At 35.3% G+C, this 16,233-nt stretch overlaps 1 protein-coding gene across 1 annotated transcript; it reads right to left on the bottom strand.

Annotated features, from left to right (window-relative positions):
* Positions 1 to 3,918: 3,918 nt before the first annotated feature.
* Positions 3,919 to 4,940, bottom strand: LOC131396385 (olfactory receptor 7A17-like). The gene has a single exon (XM_058528646.1). It carries the CDS (start codon positions 4,902 to 4,904, stop codon positions 3,936 to 3,938), a length of 969 nt encoding a protein of 322 aa, XP_058384629.1. The 5' UTR covers positions 4,905 to 4,940; the 3' UTR covers positions 3,919 to 3,935.
* Between the last annotated feature and the right edge of the window lie 11,293 nt (positions 4,941 to 16,233).

Raw genomic sequence — 16,233 nt, 5'->3', positions numbered from 1 at the left:
GCCCAAAATATCTCCAGAAAATTTCTATTTTTTTCAACAAGTAAAGGAACTGTGTTCCTTTGATATAAAACCTTGGGTACTATACTTCTTGGCTTTATGATAGTTTCTCCATAGTAATTAGGAATTTTATACTTTATATGACAAGTTAAGAGCCATCATTTAGTCCCTCACTATAAAATGCTTGTTAATTATAAAAGACATATTTAGATTTTTTAATGCACTGTAACTTGAGCTTAGCATCTTATAGGGATTGTTTGATTTAATTTATATAAAAGTCAATTCTGTGAGGTAGTGTTGTTGTGAACTTTATTCTCCACTGCAGAAATAAGGCTTAGAGAGGTTTAGCTATCTGCATAAAGCTAAAATTAAGTAAGAGAGGGGCCCTCAGCTGAAATTCTATTAGGATGCTTCTGGTTCTCAAACTCTGGGTCAATGATTTTCAACCAGAGAAAATTTTGCTTCTGCAGATATTTGTCAATATTTGAAGGGATGCTGCTAAAAACCTTCAATGCACAGGATAGGCCCCAACACTGATATTTTCCTGCCCCCAAAATCAACAGTAAAACGGTAAGAAAATCTATTCTAGACCAGCACTTCTCCAAATTCAACAAACATAGAAATTAGCTAGGTTTCTAGTATAAAATTAGTTTCTAATTTAGCAGGCCCTGATAAGCCCAGCAATTCTGCATTTCTAACAAGCTCATGGGTGATGTTGATGCTGCAAATTCTGGGTTGTGGAAGTCTCTTTGAATAGCAAGGATGGGGTGTTAGAGTTAAATGTAGATAGTTTTATATCTTCTCCACTAAAAATTATCTTTGCATGTAATTTTGAAGGACTAGTGTATTCACTCATCCAGAGGCTGTGAAAAATTCTGTTTGATTATTTTATATAAGGGTCCTTGAGTGCCCCCAAATAATATACTTCTGAAAAAGATTTTGTAGCAGCAGAGTGAGGTCCTCCAAATATCTCCAAATTTCAATCTCCAGTATCTTTGAATATGTTATTTTTATAGCAAAGGAAGATTAAGTCATCAAGTGCAATACATTTTAATCAGCTGACCTTAAGAAGATTAGCCATTATTTCCAGGTTGGACTAACATAATCACAATGGTTCTTTAAATTTCAAAGCAGAAGGCAGAAGTGCAGATGTAACAGAGAAATTTGAAAATGCACTGTTGCTGGCTTTGAAGATGGATAAAGGGCCATGAGCCAAGGAGTGCAGGTGACCACTACAAACTGGAGTAGAAAAGGAAATGGATCATCCCTGAGCCTCTTGAAGGAACCTAGCCCTGCATACATATTGATTTTAACCCAATGAGACCTATTTCAAGTTTCTGACCTCCAGAACTGTAAGAGCATAAATCTCTTTGTTTTAAACCATTAGTTTGTCAATATTTTAACAGCAGCAATAGAAATCTAATACAGACATTTATCCAATAAAATCATGTTTGAAGAAACTAAATTTAACTCCACAATTACATCGGTCAATTTCCCTTGGTTAAAGTTATTTTCTGTTGACATACTACCTTATGTTGAAAAAGAAATTTAAGGTTAATTGGAGATATTTAGCACTAATAACTGGTACAGAGAATGTTCCATTCCATAAATGTAAATGTGGTTCTGATTTGAGACATTTGGGCAGTAAGATAGAAAAAGTAATTTATTATTAACATCAAGGTCACCCATTCTACTTTAAGTCTTTGTGTCTACATTTCTACATTCTTTGAATTTCATATTACTTCAAATATTCATCTATTCCATATTAGCTTCTACAACTTTTTCTCAAGTTTATGGTCAACATAAAAGATGAAATTATAAATGCATTCATGTGTATGTACATATACGGGTGAGAGTAAGCTTGTTTAAAAGAAAAAGTGTATACAAATAAACAAAAATATTACTCTTGAATGTTTTCTTTTAAATAACAAAGTATTTCCACACATTTTATTTACTCCTCACATCATCCATGTGAACTTAAGTTTATTATTCCACATTACCTTCTGAAATAAGGTAAGTGAGGCATAGAATAATTGAATTTAAAAACAAAATACCAAAGCAGTAAAAGCATATTGTGCACTATCTTGAATTACATAAAAATGGAATGATGCAGTATGGGTTCTCAATTTTGTATGGCTTCTTTATTTCCAAAAGTTGTACATTTAAAATATATGCAGTTTATTGTTTATTATTATACTCATTAATTAGTTAAAAGGATATAATTCTAATGGTGCATAACTCCAGGTAAAATTGAGAGCATAGATAGCTAAGTCATAATGGACAGGTGTGGAAGAATTTTTTCTTATTTGGAAGAATCATATATGAATATAGAAACAGTGGAATTAAATTATAGCAATTCACATTTGATAAACTCATTTTTCCCCTAAGCTAGATTAATCCACATGTATAAATGGAGTAAACTGATTATATATTGGTTCACAACAGAAGTGTACTACACCTGCACACAACATTATGGATAAACTCTAGAAACACAATGTAGAGATGCACAGTTGACTGTATACCCATTAGGAGAACAGCAGAGATTAGGACAACTTCTCACTATATAAACTCATCTGAAAATAAAGATATTATTGCAATACATTTGATCTTAGGATGGTTTGTTATACAACGATAGCTAACTAGGACAATGAAGCAAACATAATTGAAAACAATAATAACTTGCTTTTTCTAATTTTTGATACTTGTTCTGACATTTGAAGACAGTATTCTTGATTACCTAGTTATTCAAGTTTATTTTAGATGACTTTATTAAGAAGTGACTACTTTCAAGTTCTTTGAAGGTGCCCAGGAGTGGTTAGAAGGATATGCATGGTTGTTAATAAAAAATGGTGACCTTGACTCATAAGACTAGCCTGGTAAATTCAAACACTCATGTGAATCGTTCTTTAACCATGATTCTTGAAGAGATTTCTGAGCAAAATGGAGAAATATAATGAGTGATATTGATATTGTTCTTCTACTAACCCTTTAGAGGTTATAAAAATATTTAGAAAAGGGGGAAGATATTTCATTTACAGTAATAAAATCATATTTTTGATATCACTGGAAGTTTGCAATTACAAACAATAAGATAATTCCATGAAAAAACATAAAACATGCTAATCAATTCTTCACTCAATGAATAAATCCCCTTACACATAGACAACAGTAATCCATACGTCAGTGAGTAGATGTATAGCTTGGAAAAAATATTTTATATAGTAATACAAAGTACAATTTACAATTTTTTCATCATATTTACGGTCTTCTCTGACTATAAAGCCACAAGTCAATTTATTTATTTAATTTATATTTTCATGTAGACTCCATTTGGAGAAATATATCTGATAATCAATTATTCCCAGCTTGGGGTAGACATTGTGGACAATGAGCCAAAAGAGAACAGGATCTTAATAAAGAAAATATAATCCAAGGACTAGCTATAAAATACACTGGTATGTTCAAGTTTACATTTTCAAGAAGTGCAGTAAAGATAGTGATATACAAAGAAATACTGGACATAAAAGTGAAAAACTGTGGTCTCAGATTTTCCTGTATTGTCCTGGTCATCAAGTATAGTTTATTCTATAGGAGTAATACAACCCATGACTATTCATTTAGTAAAACAAAAGAAAAATTAACTGTATGTGTCATTTGAGAAGAAATTATTCTTAAGAAATCCATATTGTCTCATCAAATAAATGGGAATACCTATATTTTGAGACCCAAGGGTGAGAATAATTTTGTGAGAGTAGGAAAATGATGAAGGAAAAGACTATTGGATATCAAGAGGAGAAATAATAGTCAGTTAATTAAACTGTATAGAGTAGTTGAACTCAGAGAAATGGAAATACAAGGAAATAAACGAAGAAGCAAGTCACACTTTCACAATCTGACAAAGAGTCATCATTTCTGGTTTAGAGACTTTGAACCCTGCATCAGGGGTGCTTCCTAAGCCTCAATACAATTGGCCTTTTTATAGCCGCCATCGATAAGAAACTTTTCAAAGCCCTCTTTATGTCTCTGTTCCTCAGACTGTAGATAAAGGGGTTCAGCATGGGTGTGACCACAGTGTACATCACTGAGGCTGTTGCACTTAATTGTGACCTGTGTGTAGCATCAGGACCAAGGTACACTCCTAGGCTACTAGAATAAAATAAGGAGACAGCTACGAGGTGAGATGAACATGTGGAAAATGCTTTATATTTTCCTTGAGCTGATGAGATTCCATGGATTGAGAAAAATATTTGAAAGTATGAGTAAAGGATGCCTACAAGAGGACCACCAGCCAGCAGCACTGCTGCAAAGTATATCACTATGTTGTAGATGAAAGTATCAGAACAGGCAAGTTGTACCACCTGATTAAGTTCACAGAAAAAGTGGGGGATTTCCAAGTCTCTACAGAAGGACAGCTGCAACACCATTGAGCTTTGTAACAAGGAATGCAGAGCACTCATGATCCAGGACACCAGAACCAGCAGTCCACAGAGCTGGGAGTTCATGAGAACCATGTAGTGCAGGGGGTGGCAGATGGCCATGAAGCGGTCATAGGCCATCACAGTCAATAGAAAGTCATCAACCCCTGCAAAGAATAAGGCAAAATACATCTGGGTGATGCAACCTTCATAGGTTATGACTCTGCTCTGCATCTGGATGTTCCGCAGCATCTTTGGGATGGTGGTGGAGGTGAAACAGATGTCCACAAAAGACAGGTTGGAGAGGAAGAAGTACATGGGTGTGTGGAGGTGGGAGTCTGAGATGGTGGCCAGAATGATGAGCAGATTTGCAAACACCATGATCAGGTACATGGAGAGGAAAATCCCAGATATGAGGGGCTGCAGTTCTGGTTCCTCTGAAAATCCCAGAAGAACAAATTCAGAAATTTGTGTATCATTTCCTGGTTCCATGTGGTGGAGGAGACTACTAGCAAATAAACAATAAACAACTTTTTCACAAATGGGCATTACTCATTTAGATGAAATGCTACAATTTATATTTTGTAGTCAAGAAATAAATATCTGTATATATGTGTCTAACTTGCCCTTTTTAGGGGATCTCCTGTATCCTGCTATGATTGAGATTTCCTTTCCCACTCTCAGCTTTTTCCCCAAGAGATCATGTAGTCTACAGTTTTATTGAGAGATTTTTTTCACGCATTTGAGCAATACAAGTGAGTATCAGCCATCTTCCAGACAAAGAATAAAGCGTGCTGAGAACAAAAGTCCATGTAATTAAAGGATTTAAAAAGAATATAAGCAAATAAAAAATCATAACATGTGAGATGGTGACTGTTGCTATGAAGAAAAAGATAATGGTATAAAGGAGAGAGTGGATGAGGGTGTTATGTTTTACTGGGTGTTTAGGCAAGACAGGCAAATAAAGTGACATTTGAACAGAAACCTCAAGGAAGATAGGACAGGAGATGTGAGGTTATCTAAGATTGTGTTTGCATTGCAGGGAAAGTGGCCAATGTAAAATACTTGAGCAAAATACTTGTTTCAGAAAATCAAGGCTCAAAAGGAAGTCACAGGGCTGGCCTGGTGGCAGAGTGGTTAAGTTCACATGCTTCACTTCAGTGGCCTGGGTTCACAGGTTTGGATCCCAGACATGGACTGATGCACCACTTGTCAAGCCATGTTGTGGCAGCGTCCCATATAAATTAGAGGAAGATGGGCATGGCTGTTAGCCCAGGGCTAATCTCCCTCAGCAAAAAGAGGAGGATTGGCAACAGATGTTAGCTCAGGGCTAATCTTCCTCACACAAAAAAAGGGGGAAGTCAGTGTGCCTAGGGGAATAAGTAAGAGGGAGATTGATGAGAGATTGTGTCAGAGAATATCTAAACAGAGGTGGTCTTCCTATTGCTGCTGAAACTTCAAGACAAAGAGAGTCCCTCTATCACTTATTGTTCCTTGCACTTTATTAATTTTGTATCCAAGGAATCTTGTGAATAGAAATGAATTTTCTCCTTATTTCCACCTGCTGGCTAACATTTTGTTGTCTGTATTTTAGTGTCACATTATGAAGAATATGAGGTCAAGTACTCCTGACCTGAGAACGATTCCTGCCGCACAAGACACGCACATACACACAACACACTATTGCCTCCTGGGGCCATGTTACTACAATGCTCCTCACGTTCCCAGCCACAAGAATTAGAAAAGCAATGATACAAGACATGCTGTCAACATCGGATTATCTTTTCCAAAAAAATGTGGAAATAGTACCCAAATTCCAATTGATAAGCCTCCTGTGGACATGAAAATGTGGAGCATCATTTTAATACGATCATTTTGTGTTCTGTATTTAAATAAATCTAAAAAGTCAGTTTAAAAAACTGAAAGGGGGGCAAAAAAGAATACAAGGATTAAACAAAAATCTAATAAGCTCAGGTGGTCCCTGAGAGATTGTGAGAAGAAAGCTTCCTTGGTTCTGGCAACGTTCCAACTTCAGTTATATCCCCTTAATGCCCAAAATAGCTAATAAAGCAGAAAAATGCCATTTATCCAAAAGAGAAATAAGTGATATTATTTACGGCATCAAGACATTTTACAGACTAAATATCCCACTAGAAAAATGAGCAAAGGAAAGAAATCCAGAATTCACAAAAGGAAATATACCACACTGAACAGAGATGGGGAATTTTTAAAGATAAAATGGTAAAAGACTTTTCTAAGTAACAATGAATGCAAATCTTTGAAATCAGAAAATCAGGATTAGAATCTGAATTCTACCACTTATTAGCTGTATGAACTTGGAGAGTCAACCAAATCGTTTAAAATGTTAATATCCTTATCTATATAGTAGGCATAGTGGTATCCACCGTCCTAAGGTGGTCAACAGATTTAATCAATATATGTAAAAAATACTTGACGTGCTGCCTTCCTGTTAGTAAATGAATGGTTATCACTGGTGATGAGATGAACCTGATCTTTTCTTCTACCTTTCCAACATCTTCCTCTCCTTCCCATCTCTCAGTCTCCAATTCCACAGCCTTATTTCAGTTCCTTGTAGTCTCTCTCATCTATCACAGGCTGGCATCCCTCTAGCTCAACATTCACATTTACCCAGAGAGACATTTCTATATTACAAGGCTAATCACTAAACTCTCTGACTTAAGCCACACTCAGTAAATTTCCACTGGAGAATGAGACCAAAATTCCATAGCTTCAAACATGAGGTTGCACTCGCTGTGACTGGTCTGCCAGTTTCACCCTCACGCTGCTTTGCCCTGGTCCACATTCACCTCCCAAACATTGAACTCGACTTGCAGCTTCACCAGTCTCCACAGATTCAAATCAGCACCTCTACACACCAGCTTTCCTCTGCCTGAAGTCTCACCCACTGGGCTGTTTGAATTTATTTATTTTTTTTACCCCTCTTACACTTCAAATCTCCATCTCTTCTTTGCAACTGTCTGGATCATTTCTTCCATAAACCTCATTTTTTACCATTCCCATAGAAAAAGGACACTTCCTCTTGCACTCAATTTAGATGTTGAAGCTATCAGTGAGTACTTTTTACCTAACTCTATTTTCCTCTCAGGTAGCTAGGATGTGCCTTGAGGCATGGAGCAACATTATACTTACTCCCCCACCCCGGACCTAATATAGTTTGTAGTAGTAGGTGAATAAATATATATTCCATGAAGAAATGAGAGAACTCGTTTTTACGAAAATTGCCAATGATGAAAGATAATGAGAAAAAGCAAAGAGGCAGTGAAATGTTAAAATAGGTGTTGAGGAAATGCTAGAAAAGTGTTTTCCATATTCTGCAATTGGGACTCATTAGAAGGCCAGACTGTGGCTTTTTAAAAATCATATAAATTAAATAAAACACAAAAGAAAATATCAGAGTTTGTCATACATAGAAGGGTACATACCAAATAGTTTTATGATTTTCCTTGTTCTGTTGTGTGTGTATATGTACGTGTATTTGCATATTTGCATTTGCACATCTGCTGGATCACAACATAAAATGCATGTCTCATTGTGGGTCACTGCCGTAAGGTAAGTAATAGTTTTTTAAGAAATATAGTTTATGCTAATGACAGAAAAGAAATATAAATTAAGAACACAGGGGCCGGCCCCGTGGCTTAGTGGTTAAGTGCTCGCGCTCCGCTACTGGTGGACCAAGTTCAGATCCCCGGTGTGCACAGACGCACCGCTTCTCCAGCCATGCTGAGGCCGAGTTCCACATACAGCAACTAGAAAGATGTGCAACTATGACATACAGCTATCTACTGGGGCTTTGGGGGGAAAAAAAAGGAGGAGAATTGGCAATAGATGTTAGCTCAGGGCTGGTCTTCCTCAGCAAAAAGAGGAGGATTAGCATGGATGTTAGCTCAGGGCTGATCTTGCTCACACACACACACACACACACACACAAAATTAAGAGCCCAACAAAAGATCCAGTTGCAGAAACTATAGGCAACCAGTTACCTGTTACCTCAGACTTGAGAGAGCACAGAAGGACTGAATCTTTATTGTTGCTCTTGTGTCATCACGGCATCCACCTCAAGTCCCTGATCGAATTGTTACACCTGTACCTATTCCATGTTTATTTGACCACATTTGTTTTTATATGGCCCAATAGTAAATGAAGCAGGCCCTTCTTTTACTTTTTCTGTGGCACTCTTTTCTCTGCTATTTTTGGGCTTTGATTTCTTATCTTTTTTTTGACATGTTCACTGGGCACACTCTAGTCCCAGTTTTGGTCTTTATTTAACACGCTAATCATCAACAGATCATATTTTTTGCATAAAACCCTGCATGTGCCATGAATATGTTATTTTTTAAACTAAGTAGTCTTTATAATATCTATGCCTGATGGCATTACACCATACACACATTTATTTAATTGCACTCTGTCTTCTTCATTATCATGCAAATCCAAATGAGCAAGGGCTTCATCTGCCTTGTTCACTTTTGTATTTTCTTAATGATATGCAAATATATGTGCAGTTATATAGAAACAAATTTAAGAAAATTTAAATGATGAATTAAACAGAATGTCCAAGAGACTAAATTTAGGTTAAATAGCATAGTTTTAAAACAACCACTAAATCGTATGAAGCATTAAAACTGATTGAAACAAGAAATATAATAGAAATAATTTAACAATATCAATATGAATTAATAAATAAATTGGCAAGGACCTAGACATAAAAAATATAATACATAGGGGCCGGCCCGGTGGCGCAAGCGGTTAAGTGCGCGCGCTCCGCTGCGGCGGCCCGGGGTTCGCTGGTTCGGATCCCGGGCGTGCACCGACGCACTGCTTGGTGAGCCATGCTGTGGCGGCGTCCCATATAAAGTGGAGGAAGATGGGCACCGATGTTGGCCCAGGGCCGTCTTCCTCAGCAAAAAAGGAGGAGGATTGGCGGATGTTAGCTCAGGGCTGATCTCCTCACAAAAAAAAAAAAAAAAAAAAAAAAATATAATACATAATGTTCTTAGAATTTTCTGGCATGTAGCAGATGCTAAATTATTATTTGTTGGATGAAGCAGGAATTAGTTCTTAGTATATATTGCCATTTAATATATGGAACATTTGTATTTCAGTTTATTTGGAAAGGTTAGATCATTGAATAGAAGCTGATATAAATGATTATCTAACTTGCAGAAATAAAGCTGTTTCCCTCTCTCAAACATATTACAAAAAATTTAAAAGATTACAACCTCAGTGTAAGAAGGACTGTTACATTTTAGATGAACATCTATAAAACTACGTATAAATCTATGGGCAGGAAAAACCATCTTAAAGCAAGAAACTCAGAAAGAAGAAGAGACATATTTAAATAAAATTTAAAACTTTATGACCAAAATATTCTTCAGAAGTTAATTGAGAAACAATAATTTGTAAAAAATCATTTGAAATTTTGATAACTGTAGAAAAATGGCTACATAACATTTTAATATAAAAATAATAGGCAAATTAAAATGGTGATCAAATATATGAATCTTTGCTCAAATTCAACAATAGTTTGAGAAAACAATAAGAACTTTTTTCACACCCATTAGACTGGGTAAAATAAATTAAAGAGCCATCACATTGATTGGGATTGGAACTTTTAAACATGTAGCAAAGGGGTACCATCTAATTTTGCTGGCAGAAATGTAGAGTGTTACAAGCTAGGGAAACAACATGAAGACAGGGATAAATATTATAAATACTGATATTCTTTAACACATAGTTTCTCAGTCTCAGCACTTTGACATTCTGGGCCAGATCATTCTCTGTGGTGGGGTTTGTACTGTACATTGTAGGATGTTTAGAACATCCCTAGCCTCCACCTACCATTTCCCAGTGTGACAGCCAAAAATGTCTCCAGACATTGCTCAATGTTTCCTAGCAGAAAAAATTCTCTCCTGGTTGAGACTACACTTTAAACTTCATAATCTTAAAATATTTTTATAGCATTGATATAATAGCAATTTAATGTTAAGAATATAAAAATATTGGGGCCAGCCTGGTGGCGCAGTGGTTAAGTGCTCACATTCCACTTTGGCAGCCCAGAGTTCACAGGTTCAGATCGCGGGTGCACACCAACCCACCGCTTGTCATTCCATGCTATGGCAGCGTCCCACATAAAGCAGAGGAAGATGGGCACGATGTTAGCCCAGGGCCAATCTTCCTCAGCAAAAGGAGGAGGATTGGCAACAGATGTTAGCTCAGGGCTAATCATCCTCACACACACACACAAAAGAATATAAAAAGACTATTAAAACTGTAAATGGCAGAGACACACCATGAAACATTATGAATCCATAAAACAATGAACCAGCATTAAACTAGTTGATTGGAGGCAAGTTCATGAAGTGTTATTGAGTATGTAGAAAAAGGGGACACAAGGTAGAATAAAAGACTGCACTAAAACATAAAGAGCATCTATGATGTGCAGAGGATGCTATTCATGCACTTGTATAAAATTGTATTAATATGTATATGTACATAAGAGAAAGAGATGTTTAAAACAAATTAAGAACTTATGGAATAAAGATTGTCAATGGGAATAAAACTAGGTTAAGGATAGTGGTTTCAAAACAACTATATGAAATAAATTCTAAAACTAACATAGAGATGTAAAATAATATAATGACATCAACATGTCACTGATTCATGATTAACTTGCCAAACCTTGGTGATAAAAGAATATAATATAAGGAATTTTAAAATTGTGGAAGAAGCACTATGTTAGTTATGATTTCATTTTATGTAAAAATATTACAGCGACAACTCAATACCTTCTGTAAGGAAAAAAAAACTCTAAAAAGCAGCAGGGAGAACACAATATGACTGACCGATGGACTCGTCCACATAAAATTTATGAACCCTGACAATTCTCCAAGAATATACTGATACATAGATAAAAGAACTAAATGACAAAAAGCAAGGTTGGTGAAAACAACTCCAATAACTAGTTCAAAAGAATGTAATGAAAAGCAGCAATAACAACACACTGACCCCACTTCACAAAAGTAAAGGACTTGCACAGACAATTTACTATATAGAAAGAAAATGGCTAACAAACCCAGAAATATATTCAGTGTCACAGATAATGAAGTAACTGGAAAATAAAGCAAGGTAGTATACCACTTTTTAGCTATTAAAAAAATGTTTTTTCACGTGTATACTCAGAGTGAAAGAAGGCATTATATGTATGTTTCATGAGCTAGCATTGCAAGGTAATATTTGCAAACAAGCAATCATTTTGTCTTGATTGTTCTCATCAATATGGAATCATAGTTGAATATATCCCATCTTAAAAATAAAAAATTAATGCCCTAATTTCAGTGAATATCCTTTCATGTCAAATATTTTATTTTCCAGTCCCCTTTAACTGCAAAACTCCTTGGAAATATTCTAAGGTAATATTCCAGTAATATTATTTTCCAGTAATATCTTCCAGTAATATTATTTTTACTGGAAGCACTTTATGCCTCCAATTATTTCTTTCAATTGGGCTTTCTAATCATCATTTACATGTCAACAATGACCCCTCTGATGATGAGTTCAATGTTCACTTCTCTTTTTATCATCATAAATAAATACATTAATTAATCAAGGAAGCAAAAAAGCAATCTCTTGCCTCTGGGCAAAGTTGGATTGGCTCTCAGGTGACCACAGGTAAATGTTCTTAGCCCACGTTTTTATGCCTCCCTTCTCCAGGGTCTAATAGGTTGAGTCTAATCAGGACTCATCCTGATGGGACCTCTGAGAGAAAGGTTGCCATGCAGAAGTCTGAATTTCTCATTGGATGGTAGATGATGGAGATCGAAGCTCTGCCTCAGACAAGAAAACAGATAGGATTAAAGTATCAGTCCCCAAGCAAGACTTAAAACCTAAAAACATAACAAAAAAACATGTCCAGTCCATCCCAAGGCTACACACACACTGAGAGACTGGGGAAGAGGAGATATTACAGGTCCCTATATCTACTCATTAGGCTCATTTCCCTCTTGTTACTTCAACCACTAAGCACACAATTCCCTTTTGGGACACTGGTGTAGATTAAAAGAAAAAAATTTCCTACTGATTCTCTGTTCTCCAGAACCTAGGTTAAAAGTTCAGTGAATCCAGTTTTTTTGTTTGTTTGATTTTTACTCTTTCTGTATAAACTCTCTGCCCTTCCAGATCTCTGAATCTCTTAGCACCTGACTTAAAGTTTTCTCCATTTAAGACTGAGAAACTTGTTTGAATTAGGTCCCTTGTATCTTCAAAGCATTGAATTATGGTGAAGACACAGCCCATGATATCTCCAGAAAATTGCTATTTTCCTTTTCAACAAGTAGGGGAACTGTGTTTCTTTGATATAAAACCTTGGGCACTACATTCCTTGGGTTCATGACATTTTTGTCATAGCAATTAGGAATTTTATACTTATATCACAAGGTAGCTGTAATTCAGTCCCTTGTTATAAAGTGTATGTTAATTATGAGATATATTTAGATCTTTTCATGCACTATAATCTGAGCTTTGCATCTTATAGATATTGTATAATTTAATTTATATAAAAGTCAATTTTCTGAGGTAGTCTTGTCATGAAGTTCATTCTCCATTACAGAGGCAGGTTAGAGATTTAGTGGCCTGCCTGAAGTTATAATTTAGTAGAAGAAGGGGTCTCAATTGGAATTCTATCAGGATGCTATTAGTTCTCAAACTCTGAGCAGTGGTTCTCAAGCAAAGATTATTTTGCCCCTGAGAATATGTCTCAAAATTTAAAGGGATGCTACTTAAAACCTGCAATCTGCCAAAAGCATCCAACATAGATATTTTGCCCCAAATATCAACAGTGAAAAGGTTAGAAAACCTGTTCTAGATTGACACTTCTCCAACTTTAATATGCATACAAATCACCCAGGTTTCTAACATAAATGCAGATTCTGATTTAGCAACTTCTGATGCACACAGAAATTCTTCTTTTATTTATTTATTTTTTTTATTATTTTTTTTTGTGAGGAGATCAGCCCTGAGCTAACATCCGCCAATCCTCCTCCTTTTTTTTTTTTTTTTTTTGCTGAGGAAGACGGCCCTGGGCTAACATCGGTGCCTATCTTCCTCCACTTTATATGGGACGCTGCCACAGCATGGCTTACCAAGCAGTGCGTCGGTGCGCGCCCGGGATCCGAACCAGCGAACCCCGGGCCGCCGCAGCGGAGTGCGCGCACTTAACCGCTTGCGCCACCGGGCCGGCCCCTCTTCTTTTATTTTTTAATTGAAGTAACATCAGTTTATAATATTATATGTTTAATGTGTATAACAATATATTTCGACTTCTGTATAGACTACATTGTATTGACTACCAAAAGTCTAGTTTTCATCCATAACTGTACAAATGTCCCCCTTTACCCCTTTATCCCTCCCCTGACCTGTTCTATTCTGAACCACCAATCTGTTCTCTTTATGTGTTTGTTTATGTGTTTTTTTATCTTCGAAATTTGAGTAAAATTATGCAGTTTGTTTTTCTCTGTCTGACCTATTTCACTTAATATAATAACCTCATGTTTCAACTATGTTGTCTCAAATGGCATGATTTCATCTTTTTTATGGGTGACTAGTATTCTATAATATATATTAATTATTATTCATAATATTTGCATGTAATGCATAATACACATATAACAATATATTATGTTTATATGTATTATAACATATGTGTTATGTATAATATACATAATATATTATATGTTATATATTATACATAATATATAGTATTTTTATACAATTATATATAAACACATATATGCATTATATATGTATATAATATGTACTATACATTATATTTATTATAAATATAAATATATACCACAGAATATGACACGTGGAATAGTTGAATTATATGGTAGTTTTAGTTTTAACTTTTTAAGGAAACTCCTACTGTTTTCCATAGTAGCTGCACCAGTTTACATTCCCATCAACAGTATGTGAGGGAAACTGCTTTTCTCCACATTCTCTCCAACTCTTGTTATTTCTTGATTTTTTTATTAATAGCCACTCTGATGGGTATGATGTCATATCTCATTGTAGATTTAATTTCCATTTCCCTGATAATTAGTGATGTTAACTTTTCTTGTGCCTGTTAGCCATCTATGAATCTTCTTTGGAAAAATGTCTCTTCAGATCCTTGCCCATTTTTTAATCAGGTTGTTTACTAGTCATTGAGTTTATGATTTTTTAAACATATTTTGGATATCAACCCCCTATTGGCTAAATGATTCACAAATATCTTCTCCCAATTGGTAGGTTGTCTTTTTGTTTTGTTGATGATTTCCTTTGCTGTGCTGAAGCTTTTTATTTTGATGCAGTCTAGTTTGTTTATTTTTCTTCTGTTTCTCTCACCTGAGGAGACATATCCCAAAAGATATTGCTAAGACCATAGTTAGAGTTTACTGCCTAAATTTTCTTCTAAGAGTTTTATGGGTTCAGGTCTTACATTCAAGTCTAATTCATTTTGAGTTAATTTTAGATCATGCTCTAAGATAGTGGTCTACTTTTACTCTTTTGCATGCATTTGTCCAGTTTTGGTAATACTGTTTTGTGAAGAGACTTTCCTTTCTCCATTGTATGTTCTTGGTTCCCTTGTCAAATATTAGCTGTCCGTAGATGTGTGGGCTCATTTCTTTGCTCCCAGTTTTGTTCCATTGCTCTGTGTGTCTGTTTTTCTGCCAGTACCATACTGTTTTGATTACTATAGTTTTGTAGTATACTTTTAAATTAGGGAGTGTGATACCTCTAGTTTTGTTCTTTTTTTTTCAGAATTGCTTTGGCTATTCAGAGTCTTTTTTATTCTATATAAATTTTAGGATTCTTTGCTCTATTTCCATAAAAGTGTTATTGAGATTTCAATAGGGGTTGCATTAAATCTGTAACTAACTTAATATAGACATTATGACTATGCTAAGTTTTCCAATTCATGACCTTAGAATATCTTTCCATTTCTTTGTTTTGTCTTTGATTTCTTTGAACAATGTCTTATAGTTTTCAGTGTGTGGGTCTTTTAAATCATTGGTTAAATTTATTCCCAGGTATTATATTCTTTTTGTTGCAATTGTATACAATATTGTGTTCTTGATTTCTCTTTCTGCTGGTTTATTGTTAGTGTATAAAAACAGAAATTATTTTTGCATGTTGATTTTGTACCCTTCAAATTTACTGTATATGTTTAGTATTTCTTATAGTTTTTTGGTGGATTCTTTAGAGTTTTCAATATAAAAAAATCACATCATCTGCAAATAGTGACAGTTTTACTTCTTTCTTTACAATTTGGATATCTTTTATTACTTTTTCTTGCCTAATAGTTCTGGCTAAGATTGAATGGATGCTGAATCTTGTCATATGTTTTCTCTACAACTATTCAGATGGTCCTGTAAATTTTATTCTCTATTTTGTTAAAGTGGTGTATTATGTTGATTGATTTGTAGATGTTGAACCATCTTTGCATGGTTGCATCCCTGGAATAAATCCCACTTGATCATGATGTATAATGCTTTTAGTGTATTGATGTATTCAACTTGCTAATATTTTGTTAAGGGTTTTTGCATCTATATTCACCAGAAATGTTGGCCTATATAGCCAGCCCTAATGGCCTAGTGGTTAAAGTTCAGTGCACTCTTCTTTGGTGGCCTGGATTCAGTTCCCAGGTGTGGAGCTACACCAGTCATCTGTCAGTAGACTTTGCTGTGGCAGCAGCTCACATAGAAGAACCAGAGGAACTTACCACAGTACACAACTATATAC

The sequence above is a fragment of the Diceros bicornis genome, chromosome 32 (assembly GCF_020826845.1).
Source record: "Diceros bicornis minor isolate mBicDic1 chromosome 32, mDicBic1.mat.cur, whole genome shotgun sequence".
Classification (NCBI taxonomy): Eukaryota; Metazoa; Chordata; class Mammalia; order Perissodactyla; family Rhinocerotidae; genus Diceros; species Diceros bicornis.
The sequence above is the reverse complement of the archived record's forward strand: the minus strand, read 5'-3'. Positions and strand labels throughout refer to the sequence as shown.